Source organism: Falco biarmicus, chromosome Z (assembly GCF_023638135.1).
Source record: "Falco biarmicus isolate bFalBia1 chromosome Z, bFalBia1.pri, whole genome shotgun sequence".
Classification (NCBI taxonomy): domain Eukaryota; kingdom Metazoa; phylum Chordata; class Aves; order Falconiformes; family Falconidae; genus Falco; species Falco biarmicus.
The window spans coordinates 32,146,862-32,159,878 of record NC_079311.1 but is presented as its reverse complement, the minus strand read 5'-3'; the positions used below and the strand labels follow the sequence as shown (position 1 = coordinate 32,159,878).

Sequence of the window (13,017 nt, the reverse complement as noted above, 5' to 3'; positions counted from 1 at the left end):
CAGTTACCATTCCTCAAGCCTTTAGAAGGAGTCCACAGACCCAACAACACACAGGTTCAGACAGAATGCAGAACCTAGTCCCGAGGGCAGAGGGATAGCTTTCCTATCTGCTGCGCTACCCATGCCGTCAGCAAGCTATTCTTGGACCAGCTCCATCCAGTGGTGGGCATCGCAGAAGCCCACTGCTGTTTCTTGTCCTGCTATGCCACTCTGAGGAAATAAGCCGATACCGCAGGGTCTGGCTTGCCTGTAACGCATGTTAAATAGCTGGTAAAGATGATAAGCAACGGCGATGGCAGGTCATTCATTACATGTTAGTTCTGGGCAAAACTTGACCAAAAAGTCCAAATCGTTGCTCAAACAGCAGAGCTGATAAACCAGATTTCTTCAAGACCTGTGTCTCAAGTGCCCTTTGCCCCTGGAGAGCTTTCGGTATCTAATGAACTCGCAATGCAACCTTTGACTCTGCAGGTCAGCAACAGTGACTTTCTCATCTGCTCTGCCTCTTACAAAACAGTATTTACTCTTTTGAGGTTTCTGTCATTCGTATGTGCACATTTTTAATACACCTTGTTTCTTATTAGGCCCATCTTGGTTCTTTCTCTTTTTTTTTTTAGAATGTTCTGCATTTTCTAACTTTTTTCTTTCACCTAGGTACTGCTGGATATCCTCTCTGCCTCTAGGTACGTCTTTCTCCATTTCGTTTCTGTTCTATTCATGGTCTTAGAGCCCAAAGCAACCTTCCACTAGGTTGTTCTGGGTTTTCCCCTCCATTATGATGTTACTGTAGTCTATATTACTGTAATACCCAGAGGCACCAACCAAACTAGGCACTCCAGTTACTGGATGAACATCCTGGCAGAAACAAATGAAGTCTCCAACTGCGCCATTAAAACAGAAAGGGCAGGAAAAAAGGCAGAGAGGCGAGGAAAGCGCAGAGGCCAAGCAACTTCCCAAAGGAAACAACACCGCTCAAGTGACAGAATAACCACCCGCGGGCCCAACTCTTCCTCGCCCCGCACCTTGCCTTTCAACTTGCAGCCATGCCTCCGCACTCCCTCACTGCTGCTCTGGCACCATTCTTCTTTCCACAGAGTCACTGCAATGCGTGGACACACCTACCGCCCTTTCAATTTAAGCACCCCAAAATTAAAGACTTTAACCCTTCCCACCACACACGGAACAGTTTCCCACCTCCCTGAACATACAGCACTGATGCAGATGTGCACATGGCCCTTACTACACATGTGCTCTGGCTGTCGTTAACCCTCCCCTCTCTAAAGCGTCTCAGCAGGCCCTGGATTATGAACCTGCAACACTGGGTCAGCTGCTTTTCCTAACGAGTAGCTTCAGTTCGGCTACTTTGCCCTGGGGACCAACAGCACTTTAGGAGATCTCCTGCCTTACCCCATCTCACGCGCCAGTTACAACTGGCTGTTTCAAAGCCTCCTCTTACTGCCACCTGTTACGGAGACCAGATCCCCCGGTTCAACTCTGAAACGGTGCTGCTGTGTGCGTTTCCACGGGGCGGGGAGGAAACACCGATCACCATGCCCGCAGCACCTGCGCAGCAGCAGTGCCGGGGACGTGCTGTTCGCGGCTCCAAGTCCCCACCTCAGCAACTGCAGCAGCGTCACCCCGAGCTCCCACCGCGCCCGCCCGGCGCCGCTGGCCCCAGGGCCTAGTCTGGGCCTTGCGCCGGCAGGCCCCGGTGCTGCGGTGGGGTGGGGTCTCACAGGAAATACGCTGCTGCGGGCAGGGGGAACGCCTCCACTGCTGGCGTCGCAGGTTCTAGCTTACACCAGCGACTGCCAAGCACGCAGCGCCGTAGCACAGCCAGCCGCCACCCGAACAACCGGTCAGCGTTACCCCGCGCTGGGGCGCCGCCAGCGCTGGCCCCGCCGGTCCCTCACGTTTCCGCCAGGGGACGGTGGAAGGGGAGGAGCAAACTGGAGCACGCCAGACCCGGGCGCCGGCTCGCCTCCCGCCGCCTCCTCCGGTACGTTCCCGGCGATTAATGAGCAGAGCCGCGAATTAATACTCTCGGCGCGGCCCCCGGGCGCTGCCGGTACCGGTTACTGGTCGGGGGGCAGCCGGCCCGCCCGCCCGGCGCGCCGCGGTCCCGGCCGCGCAGCCCCCTGCCCTCCATCCCAGGCGGGGGCGATGGAGAGCCACGCGGCCGCTCTGCCCTCCGCCGCGGCGCCCGCCTCTCTGGTTTCACCAGGCCCCGGAAGCGGCAGCGGGGCGATGGCGGCAGCGGGCCCGGCGGCAAGGCCGGCGGCGGCGGAGCTGCAGCCGGAGAAGAACGGCGGGGAGCCGGAGGGCGGCTTCGGGCAGCTGCTGGAGGAAGCGGATGCGAGGGAGGACGCCGGCTACGTGCCCTACAGGTACGGCCGCGACAGCGCAGCCCTCGACCGGCCGGGATGGGGCTGCGGCGGCGCGGAGCCTCGCTCTCGCCACGGCCGTGGCAGCCGCCCCCGCTGCTGGGGCGGCGGGAGGAGAGGGCCGGCTACTGTCCGTGCAGGGCCGGCCCCGCGGGCGGAGGAGGGGGAGGAGAGGCTGAGCGGGACGGCGGCGGGCAGGGCAGGGCCGGGCCGGGCCGGGCCGGGGCGGCGGGCAGGGCTGCGGCGGCGGCGGGCAGGGCAGGGCAGGGCAGGGCAGGGCAGGGCAGGGCAGGGCTGGATGGTGATTTGAAGAATCGGTCCCCAATATTCGAGCGAGCGAGGTGATCTTTATTCGGCAGCGCTGGGTGCGTGGGGGATCGCTCCACCAAAGGCATGCACACCGAGGGAACCTTTCAGCCCCCTCTTTATGCAAGTCACTCGTGTCTATTCATTAACTTTCCGGGAACACCTTAACATCTCTCACACCTGGACGATTGGCACATTCCATTCAAGGGCCTAGTATATCTTCACGTTAACAACGTGAACATATCTCGTGCCTGCGCGATGGCCTGGAGGAGTTGTCTCTACGCAGACTCTGTTCCTTAGCGGCCATGTTCGAAGCCTCCATCTTCGCCGCGTTGCATGTACAACAGGAATCTTAGACTTAGCAGTCTGTGCATCCGTCATGTGGCAGTAAGGGTCCTTGGACATCTCCCGACTTTAACTAAACATAGTTGCGTCATCCTTGAGATAAGCGGTACAGCATGCACTGTTCAGGCGGCGGTGCCGGCGGCTGGAGCGGGAAGCCTCGGCAGCCGCTCGGCGCTGCGAGCGCCGCGATCCGCTCCTACCCGAGGCACCGCGGGGCAGCTGGGGCCGTCCTCCGCCAGGCGACCTTGTGACTGAATTTTCATGTGGTCGCCTGTGTCGGTGCCTCCTTTCCTCGAGTTCGCGCTGGTCTGTGCTACAGGCAATAATACAGTGGCAATAATGGGGACCGGTGGGAACAGGGGTGTGTTACTGGACGTAGATCTCTGCATGTAGCTTTGCATTTTTTGCTTCTTGGAAGCACTGAAAAGACAAAAACATGTGTTTACAGGGTCAGGAAGGAATGGGCGGATATTGAACCTATCCCTCAGAACGACGGGCCAAATCCTGTTGTTCAGATCATCTACAGTAAAAAATGTAAGTTTTAAATACATTCTGCTTTGAAAACCAAAGGCGGTTGAATTGATATCGGTCCTTGGTGGTGTGAAAGCGAAACTTCATGTTTTGGGTAATATGTTTTCTAGAGGAGTACACTGGAAAAATCAATATTCATCCTGTTACGGTGGTTGTGTGTGCTGTTTTCACCAAGCATCTCTAAAGCTGAATCTTCATCTGAGATGTGAATAGCCAAGGTTTTATTTTAAAATCATATGGCTTAAGAGGCAATACAGCAGATTGGCTGGTTCACATAATAAGGCATTTCTAGCCCACAAGTGGAAGACAGACAGACATATGAAGGTCCTGCATCTGGGGAAGTAATGTGAGTAAGCAGCAAGGCGTTTTTCTGATGGCTTTGCATATGGTTTGGATGGTGTATTTTTAAGAAATTTTGGTAGGCTTTGGGTATGCTGGTATCGTTTAGAACTTTCCACCCATAGTGCTGTCAGACCAATCTGTAGCTGTCATTTTAACATTTATAAAGTCCACAAAATAGGAAGTAGTATCAAAGGATTATTAACCTTACACGCTAATCAGGCAGTTGTCTTATGGCCTTCAATAAGATGCTGTTATCTATTTAGTTCAAGACGTCTATGATTACTTCCGGGCGGTTCTGCAGCGGGATGAGAGAAGCGAAAGAGCTTTCAAGTTAACAGCAGATGCCATTGAGTTAAATGCTGCAAACTACACAGCATGGTAACTGATAATCTTGGGATTATTTCTGTTGTCGTTTGATTGCTGACCTCTTACGTGTTTTATAATTTTGTTAGTCTGATCAGCGTATGACTAGTTGAGTTTATGCAGAGGACTAGTGTAGACTTCCAGTGAGCTTCTGAAGAAAGTCTTTGTTCAGTATTTTCCATGTCTTATTTTGATTTAGTGGTTTTCTTTCATTTGGCTTAGAGGATATTATCGATCAAGGTCACGATTAGGCACAAAAAGAACTTTGATGTTTAACATTAGGTTGCTTACCTGATGACGCAGCCTTGGCAAAATGCTGAAGATGGCCTCTGTTGACTCCAAGAAGAGGCATAAAAGCATGATAGCTGCCGTTTCCTGCGAAATAACTGCATACTTACTAAATGGTGCATTTTAGGTTAGTGTTCATTTAGATAATGAATAAACAGTGAATTTCTGATGTTCAGAGCAGGGCCCTGTAACATGTTTATGCCAACAACTACCTCTTTGTATGTCTTTATTTGACTAACTTGCATGGGGTCAGAAAGTTTACATTTCTTTAGCGCATAATTCATGGTTTCCATGATGATAAGTACTCCTGTGGCTTGGCAGAGGTTCATTTGAAACAGGATCGCTGTGAACTTAGATAACATGCTGGTTTAACCAGCTGTATTCCAGTTCTCCCCTGTTTGATAATTGAATGGCCTTCAGCAGACCTGGATATGTGGTTTAGTTTTTTGCAGTCTTTTTAACTCATTATTTGTTAGAAAAACCGTGAACAAAGGTTATTCTGTGTTCCTCTCTGTGAATTTTAGGAGAGCCCTGTTGCAGTGTCTGAATGCTTGACTTTTGCACAGGCATTTCCGGAGAGTCCTCCTGCGGTCTTTGGGAAAGGATCTTCATGAGGAACTGAAGTACATTACAGCTATCATTGAAGATCAGCCAAAGAACTACCAAGTCTGGTAAAATCATGTTTTACTCTCAGTTCTTAACACTTTTGCGGGTAACTTTTGCTTTGTAAATTGGCTAGAGTAATTTGTGATCATTGATGCTAAAAGTTATTGAAAGTTGCTGCCTGCATCTACTGCAGTGGCGGTAGCGGAGGAGTTACATGGAGTTGCATCAGCATCACTGCCAAAGGCCTCTTTAGCAGTTTGTTCTAAAAGTGATTATGACATGCAAAAAAGGCCTTGTTTTCATTTCGATTTTTAAGCTGTCAAAATAAGCCTGACAGACCAAAAAAATGACTGATGAAAAGGCAAACAAAAAGACAAATAGAAAAAACTATTTTTTTCTTTTATTGGCTCTTGGGGTTTGCTTACCTGTTGTTTTTTGGGGGGAATAGGAAAAGCAGCAGGGTTGTTATTGCTAGAGAAATAACATAGTAGTAGAAAATTTTACTCTGCTGAAGGCTTTGGCCAGGAGTGTTAAAAGTGGGAATGTTACTTCAAGTAAACATCACTTGTCTAAAAGGAGGTGACTGGCCAATGTGTATGCGTAGTTAGAATTTGTTATAGGATAGGTATGCGTCAAATATATCTCAGGCACAAGTGAAATGTTTCGGTATGTTTGATTTGAAGTGTTTAACTAGTGTTTTGTTCCTGAGTAGTACGGTTGTTGCGTGCTGTTTGAATACAGACCACACATCATAAAAATTTTTATAGACTATTCTAAAAATAGTTTTCTCCTCTTGTCCTTAGGCATCACAGACGGATGTTGGTGGAGTGGCTGCAGGATCCATCCGAAGAGCTTGAGTTCGTAGCTGACATTCTTAAGCAAGATGCCAAAAATTACCATGCATGGCAACACAGACAGTGGGTTATTCGGGTATCGTATCCAACATTGTATTCAGAATTACTGAGACTCACTAAAGAACCTGCTCAGGCTGTAGAGTTTGGTTTCTTAAATACAATCGGAATTCCATTTGGCACTTTGTTTCTTAAGGCTGAGGGGGGAAAACCAGTTGTATTTTAATGTGTGGTAGAGGTTAGCTATAAACTTGCCTTTTAAGAAGCAAGTTCAAAAAGGTCTTTTCTTGTTTGCTTGCTGTTCCGTGTGTGAATTTAATGAAGAGCTAATACCCTTGTGTGCAGCTGAGTAGCGTATCGTGTTCCTCGTTCACCCATCCTTAATTTATTTCTTTTAAAAAGTCTCTGTATCTAACGTTCAGAGACCTCAGGAGCAAGGAGAATATATAAAACTTTGGATTGTGACATTGTCTCTTCCTTCCCTTGCCACAGGAGTTCAAATTATGGGACAATGAACTAGAATATGTAGACCAGCTTTTGAGGGAAGATGTGAGAAACAACTCGGTTTGGAACCAACGACACTTCGTAATTTTCAGCACCATCGGCTATGATGACCCAGTAGTCCTAGACACAGAAGTCCAGTTAGTAATGCTTTTCATGCTCGCATTCAGCATTCTCCATTATATGGAAGCAAAGGAATATTTTGACAGTCCCTGTGGGCTTGTCTTTCCTGGTTTTATTGCGGTTTCTGGGCTCACTCTCGTGGATGGCAGATCAAGTGTTGGTGCATATATAGCTTGCTTCAGTACTACTGACTTGTTGAGCAGTACAGAAGCAAGCTATGCTTACCCTGGGCAAGGCGTTCTCGTGAGTCTGTGTTCCGACCCAGTTTATTGTGCAAACAAAACTTTTGGCTTTTTGTAGTCAGCTAGCTGTAGTGGAACAACCTGCAGATGTGTGGCACTGGAAACGTCGTGAGCTGTGCTGTTCAGTAGTGTCTTACGTCCTACCCCTAGAAAGCTTGGAAGGAGAGGCACTCTGTGTTGTGATAAACTGCTGTTTCAGTACTACAGTAGCCACAATGATTTAAAGATAAGATGGGCGTGGCTTGTAGGAAGAGGAATTGCCTTTTGTGAGGAGTTTGATACAGCTGGAAAAAGAAAGGAGCTTTCAGGGGTTTGTGGTCAGTGCAACAACAAATGTCTCTGTGAGTTGGCCAGTTTGGAGGACAGTGAGCTTTGGAAACTGTTTCAGAGCTGCACGTTTGTAACTGAAGACAAACTGGGCTTCTAGACATTTATTTTAGAGCTGATGGTGGTAAAGGAATCTTCCTGGTATGGTTTTCTTATCTCAGACCGCTGGCCAGGATTGATGGTTAGGAGAAGCTGTTTGTCTAAAGCAAAGGAGCAATGAGGAGAAGTTCCTGCAATTATTTGGAGTTACTCTTCAGAAGAAATACTGGGTCTCTGAATAGGTCCATTGGTACGTTGTTCGTAGAGGATCCCAACCCTCATCGCCTTCTGTGGTTGTCTTTGCAAACTGCTCTAAGTTGTACTTCTCTTCCAGTCTATAACTTCTCTGCAGATTAATAAATCTGAGCTATTTCTATGACTTAGGCTCGGATATTTACAGCTTTTTCTCTCCAGAGGTTGCATCTAAACATCCTCCCTTGATCTGTTTATACATGGTGCTGTGTTCAAGTTAATTAGATACCATCTAAAGAATCAGACTGTCTAAGGTTAAGACTTCAGGGATGTCATTATAGAACTGTAGCTGGGCTGCTTGTTGCTTGATAAACTCGGTCTTGGCCATAGTGACTGCAGAAAGTTAAAAAAGGTTGAGAGTTGTGGGTTTGTGGGGGTTTTTTTCTTCAGTATTGCTTATAGAACTTTTTGTCAGTATTTGTTGTCTCTGAAAATCAGGTGAATGATTACGCTGGTGAAGGGCAGAAGGTAAAGTCTGTTTTGTGAAGATGAAATGTGGCTTTGCAAAAGTATGGCAGATGTCTCTTGTTGCTTTGCTTTCAGAGGAGTTGCCTAATTGTTACTTTCAAAGAGCTGCTGCAGAAGGCTGCGTGAGCTGAAAGCTCAAGCTTTGCCTTTCTGCAGTTTGCTCAAATACAGCCTCGTGAAAAAGGTTTTGCAAATAGGTACAGAACATTTTGAATAGGTACATAGTTGAGATGATCTGGCACTCATATGAACATAGCTCAACCTGGGCTTCAGTTACTCTAGCCCTTTTCAGCCCCTTGCCATTTCTGAGCATTAAGGCACAAGTTATTCCTTTAGCATACCAGGACAGTGTATCGTGTTTTTTCTTAGTGCAATTGCTCATAATTTCAAGAACTGTTTCATTATTGTATAAAATGCAGCAAATGGAAGACTTCAGAGTCTAAAACAGTTCTGTCAGTGTCTGTTGGTCTGGGACTGGCGGTGATTGTATTGCAAGGCATTTTTGATCTGTGACCCAGATGAGATGATCTGCAAAAAGTCTCTGAATCAGAGTAGAGGATGTGTTTGGGAGTGTCTGAGCACATGCCAGTAATTTCTGACTGCATTGTTAGTGGCTGCGTTCCTGACCTATTGTCTTTTTCTACAGATACACTCTTGAGATGATCACGGCAGTGCCACATAATGAGAGCGCTTGGAACTATTTAAAAGGGTGAGGTATTCTTCTCTGTGGGGCAAAGAGAGTATCTGTAGAAAGTGTCTTACGCCTAGCTCTTAACTAGAAAGAGCTTGTTGCTGTTCATTCTAGTGTTGTGGGCTTAAGCAGGGAGGCGAAAGCTTGCTCAAAGGCTTAATACATCAACCTAATTTCTCTGTAACTGTCCGCTAAGTTTCTGGCCCTGTAGTTCTTGTGCGAGATTGCAAGTGCTTCGCATGCTTTTAAAAACTTGGCCTGTGATGTTACTGGGTTCAAGAGCCTAGAGCAGGAAGCAGTGAGCATGCTTTCAGTCTTAGTTTCTGCTCAGTTGAGCATGCCTGTATTTAGCCTACTGCCACATTAAGCTGTATTACTGCTGCATGCTGCTTACTTTCTGCCTTACTTGAGTTTGCACCCTTGTTTCAAAACTGATCTCTAAATAAAGGAGTCATAACCAAAATTGAATTCTTCACACCGTATTTCCCAGCATTACGTTTCAAGCCTATTAACCTCTGTTCTAGGATTCTACAGGATCGTGGTCTTTCTGAGTATCCAAATCTGTTAGAGCAGCTGTTGAATTTGCAGCCTAGCCACAGTTCACCCTATCTGATTGCCTTTCTTGTGGACATATATGAAGATATGCTTGAGAACCAGTGTGATAACAAGGAAGAAACACTAAACAAGGCATTGGAGGTACGTTTTGAGAGGTTGGGTTTGCTTCTCAGGAATGCTATCTGTTGCTCTCTTGGTTTATATCCTGACAAAATGAGATTGATTTTCATAACTAGAGCAGGTTATTTGTCAATCTCAGGAGCTCTGTGGGGAGTTGAACTTGAAAGCCAGATAATCCCAAGAGTCTCATGAACTTTTCTGTAAATAGTAATTTGCCAGTTACAAAATCACTGTAAGTTTTCTTCACCTGGTGGCGAAGGAAGGTTCCTAACACTGCCTGCGGAAGAAAGGAGATACTTGAACAATCAAGGAGGTTCTGATGCTAACTTTGTAGTCCAAAATCACTTACCTGCAGGCTAGTGAATCTTGCCTCAAGTATCTGTATCTAAACTCCCTTTGCACTTCTTAGGTCTTTCCAAGAAAGCTGGCAGAATTAGCTTAAAGGCTAGTAGGCACTGGGGACATTGTGAGGAATGTCAGGCAGCATTTCCTACAGAGAATAAATGACTCGTAGCAATGTTGTGTATTCCCTGACCTGCACATTTGGGGAGATCCGTGTGGTTTGCAGTGTAGTTTTTACATTACTTTTTTACTTTTTTACTTTTACTTTTCATTCACTGTGGAACAGACTGGAACACAGTGTAAGTAGAGCTGCCGTTCTCACATGGAGTCTGTATTCCAAAGTTTGTCAACACTTTTCCTTTGTTGTGTTCTACAACCAGAGTATAAATAAGTGCAGTTGTACCTCACAGCTTGGTGTCCCTTTATACTGTCTCTCTGAGTTTGACTTCTTCATCTATTTAGGCATGGAATCTCCTGTTTCGCAACTCTCATTCACTGACCAGGGCAATGCCCTCTGCATTATCAAAGGGAATTGACTAGAAGACTTGCACAGTGTTCATAGCATATACCTTTTACACAGCACATCCTGTGAGTGGGGTTGACTTCTGTGCCTCGCTGCTTACCCAAGTCGAAATAAAACAAATCAGAATGTGTAGAAATAGCGTGCGGCACCAGCTTTAACATGTCGTGAGAGAAGGTTACTGACTTGCATGGAGAATCCTTTTGGGACAGTATGCTGAGGGAAAAACCATAAACAAAATACCTCCTGTCAGTCCACTGGCAGTACTGGAGATTTAAGAGCAGGATGTTCCCCCGCTGTTTTGAATGAAGTGGTTTACAGCTACTGGACCACTGAAAGACAGTCAGGTTTGTCAGGAAGTCCCAAGTACGCTGTAGTGTACTGCAGGCTGAATAGCCTGGGATAGATGACAAGTGGTGGGCACAGAAAGGAGTCATGGGGAAGCAGTTGCAACTGAAGTAGGACTGGGGAGGTTTGTGCAGTGTCAGACTGGTTGACTATCAATTGGAATTGATACCGGTTTGAGGTCACTGGACAGTTGCAACTGGTGAATAAAACAAGTGTTGCTAAGAAAGGTGTTTTAATACTAGCTTAATCCTATATTGCCTGTGTTTTTATAAAGATAATTAAGAATTCCATCAGCTTTTGGTGTAACACTCCAATGTCTCAATTGTCTTTCGTAGTTGTGTGAAATTCTAGCTAAAGAAAAAGACACCATCCGGAAGGAATACTGGAGATATATTGGAAGGTCCCTTAAGGACAAGCACGGCTCAGGCACTGAACAGAGCATGCTGACAGACAAACAGCAGTAACTGAACTTGGAAGAAAACTGCTCACCACCTGCTGACTGATGCCTGGCCAGCCCCCAAGGAATGATCAGCAGGTGCCGGCCAACCCCCAGTCCCCAGTTTGTATACTGAGCGTGACATCCCATGGTATGGAATACCTCTTTGGCTAGCTCAGGTCAGCTGTCCTAGCTGTGCCCCCTCCCAGTTTCTTGTGTCCCTCCAGCCCTCTGGCTGGCAAGGCCTGAGAAACTGTGAAGTCCTGGAATTAACATAAACATTACCCAGCAACAATTAAAAACCATGTGTTCTGTCGACATTGTTCTCGCATCGTAGCCAAAACACAACACTTTACTACTTACTAAGAAGAAAATTAACCTTATCCCAGCCAAAACCAGGACAGTATCCACCCCTTATTCCATACCATTTATGTCATGCAGCATTTTCCAATACGTAACCACATCTCCTGTCTTTTAATATAAATACACGGATATCATTCCCTTAGTCTGTGGACCATCCTTCTGAAGTCCGCTGCGTTCATTTAGTCCGTGACATTGGGCTTCATCTGTTACAACAGTCTGTCCAGGTGGGAAAGATGGTGTGAGTTGTTGGATTGTTGTGTCTTGGAGGCAGTTCTAATTCTATTAGAGCTGCCCTGATCTGGTTTCACCAAAGTCATTCTTCATTGGTGTGGCAGTTGAAAAGGACTCGGGTTCAAATCCAAAGTGGTAGAGATGGCACCACAAGGCACTCAGTGTACTAATAGGCATATAGAAATGACAATATACAATACTGTGTAACAATTAACATCACACAACTTAATTAATTGGCTGTTTTCACCCAAAATCAAATCCCCTTGAGGCACACATCAAACTTCCCCATCCTTCCGTATTACCTAGTAAGTGCTCCCGGGTCCATTAGCAAAAGCGGTCCCACAAGTGTGTTTGCCTTTGCCTGAGGCAGGAATGACCCAGACTGTGTTCCCAGACATAATGTTAAGGTGGACTACTGGAACTGTGTCCCTTTCTACAGCATGTAGAAGCTTTGGTTGGGCGGGTCCAGCTTGTCTGATAGGTCCTGTGGTGTTGACTAACCAGGTGGCCTTTGCTGAGTGTGTATGCCAGTGTTTGAAAGCTCCACCACCCTTTGCTTTCAGTGTAGTCTTTTAACAGTCCGTTACATCACTCAGTTTTCCCAGAGGCTGGTGCATGGTAGGGAATATGATACACACGCTCGATGCCATGCTCTTTGGCCCAGGTGTTTACGAGACTGTTTCAGAACAGTCTCTGTTGTCTGATTCTGTTCTGTTCTGCTCTTTCTGGGGTGCCGTGTCATCACAAGACCTGCCTTTCAAGGCCCAGGATAGCGCCTTTTCAACCTGTGGCATGGGGCACAGGGTATGTTTCCAGCCATCTGGTGGTTGCTTCCACCATTGTAAACACAGGGCGTTTGTCTGGGTGAGTCTGGGGGAGTGCAATATAGTCAGTCTGCCAGGCCTCCCCGTACTGTTATTTCAGCCATCATCCTCCATACCACAGAGGCTTTTAACTGCTTGGCTTGCTTAATTGCAGCACATGTGTCACATTTGTGGATTACCTGTGCAGTAGCGTCCGTGGTTAAGTCCACCCCTCGATCCTGGGCCCACCTATATTTTGCATCTCTTCTTTGATGGCCTGAGGTGTCATGGGTCCACCGAGCTATAAGTAACTCACCCTTACGTTGCCAATCCATATCCACCTGAGCCACTTCAGTCTCAGCTTCTTGATCTACCTGCTGGTTGTTTCGGTGTTCTTCAGTGGCCTAGCTCTTGGGTACGCGAGCATTTACGTGACGTACTTTTACAACCAGGTTCTACCCCCCTCCCCGAGCAGCAATATCTTGCTGCAGTGTGGCAGCCCAGATGGGTTCACCTCTCTGTTGCCAATTACTTCGCTTCCATTGCTGCAGCCGCCCCCACAGGGCATTTGCCACCATCCATGAGTCAGGATAGAGTTAAAGCATCAGCCACCTTCCTCATTCAGCAACCTCTAAAGCCA

At 47.1% G+C, this 13,017-nt stretch overlaps 1 protein-coding gene across 1 annotated transcript; it reads left to right on the top strand.

Moving 5' to 3' along the window:
• Positions 1 to 1,880: 1,880 nt before the first annotated feature.
• LOC130142652 (protein farnesyltransferase/geranylgeranyltransferase type-1 subunit alpha-like) lies at positions 1,881 to 11,485 on the top strand. Its single transcript, XM_056324960.1, has 9 exons — positions 1,881 to 2,387; positions 3,484 to 3,569; positions 4,172 to 4,286; positions 5,126 to 5,230; positions 5,969 to 6,095; positions 6,509 to 6,657; positions 8,615 to 8,677; positions 9,184 to 9,355; positions 10,880 to 11,485. Exons 1-9 carry the CDS (start codon positions 2,164 to 2,166, stop codon positions 11,006 to 11,008), a joined length of 1,170 nt encoding a protein of 389 aa, XP_056180935.1. The 5' UTR covers positions 1,881 to 2,163; the 3' UTR covers positions 11,009 to 11,485.
• Positions 11,486 to 13,017: the final 1,532 nt, after the last annotated feature.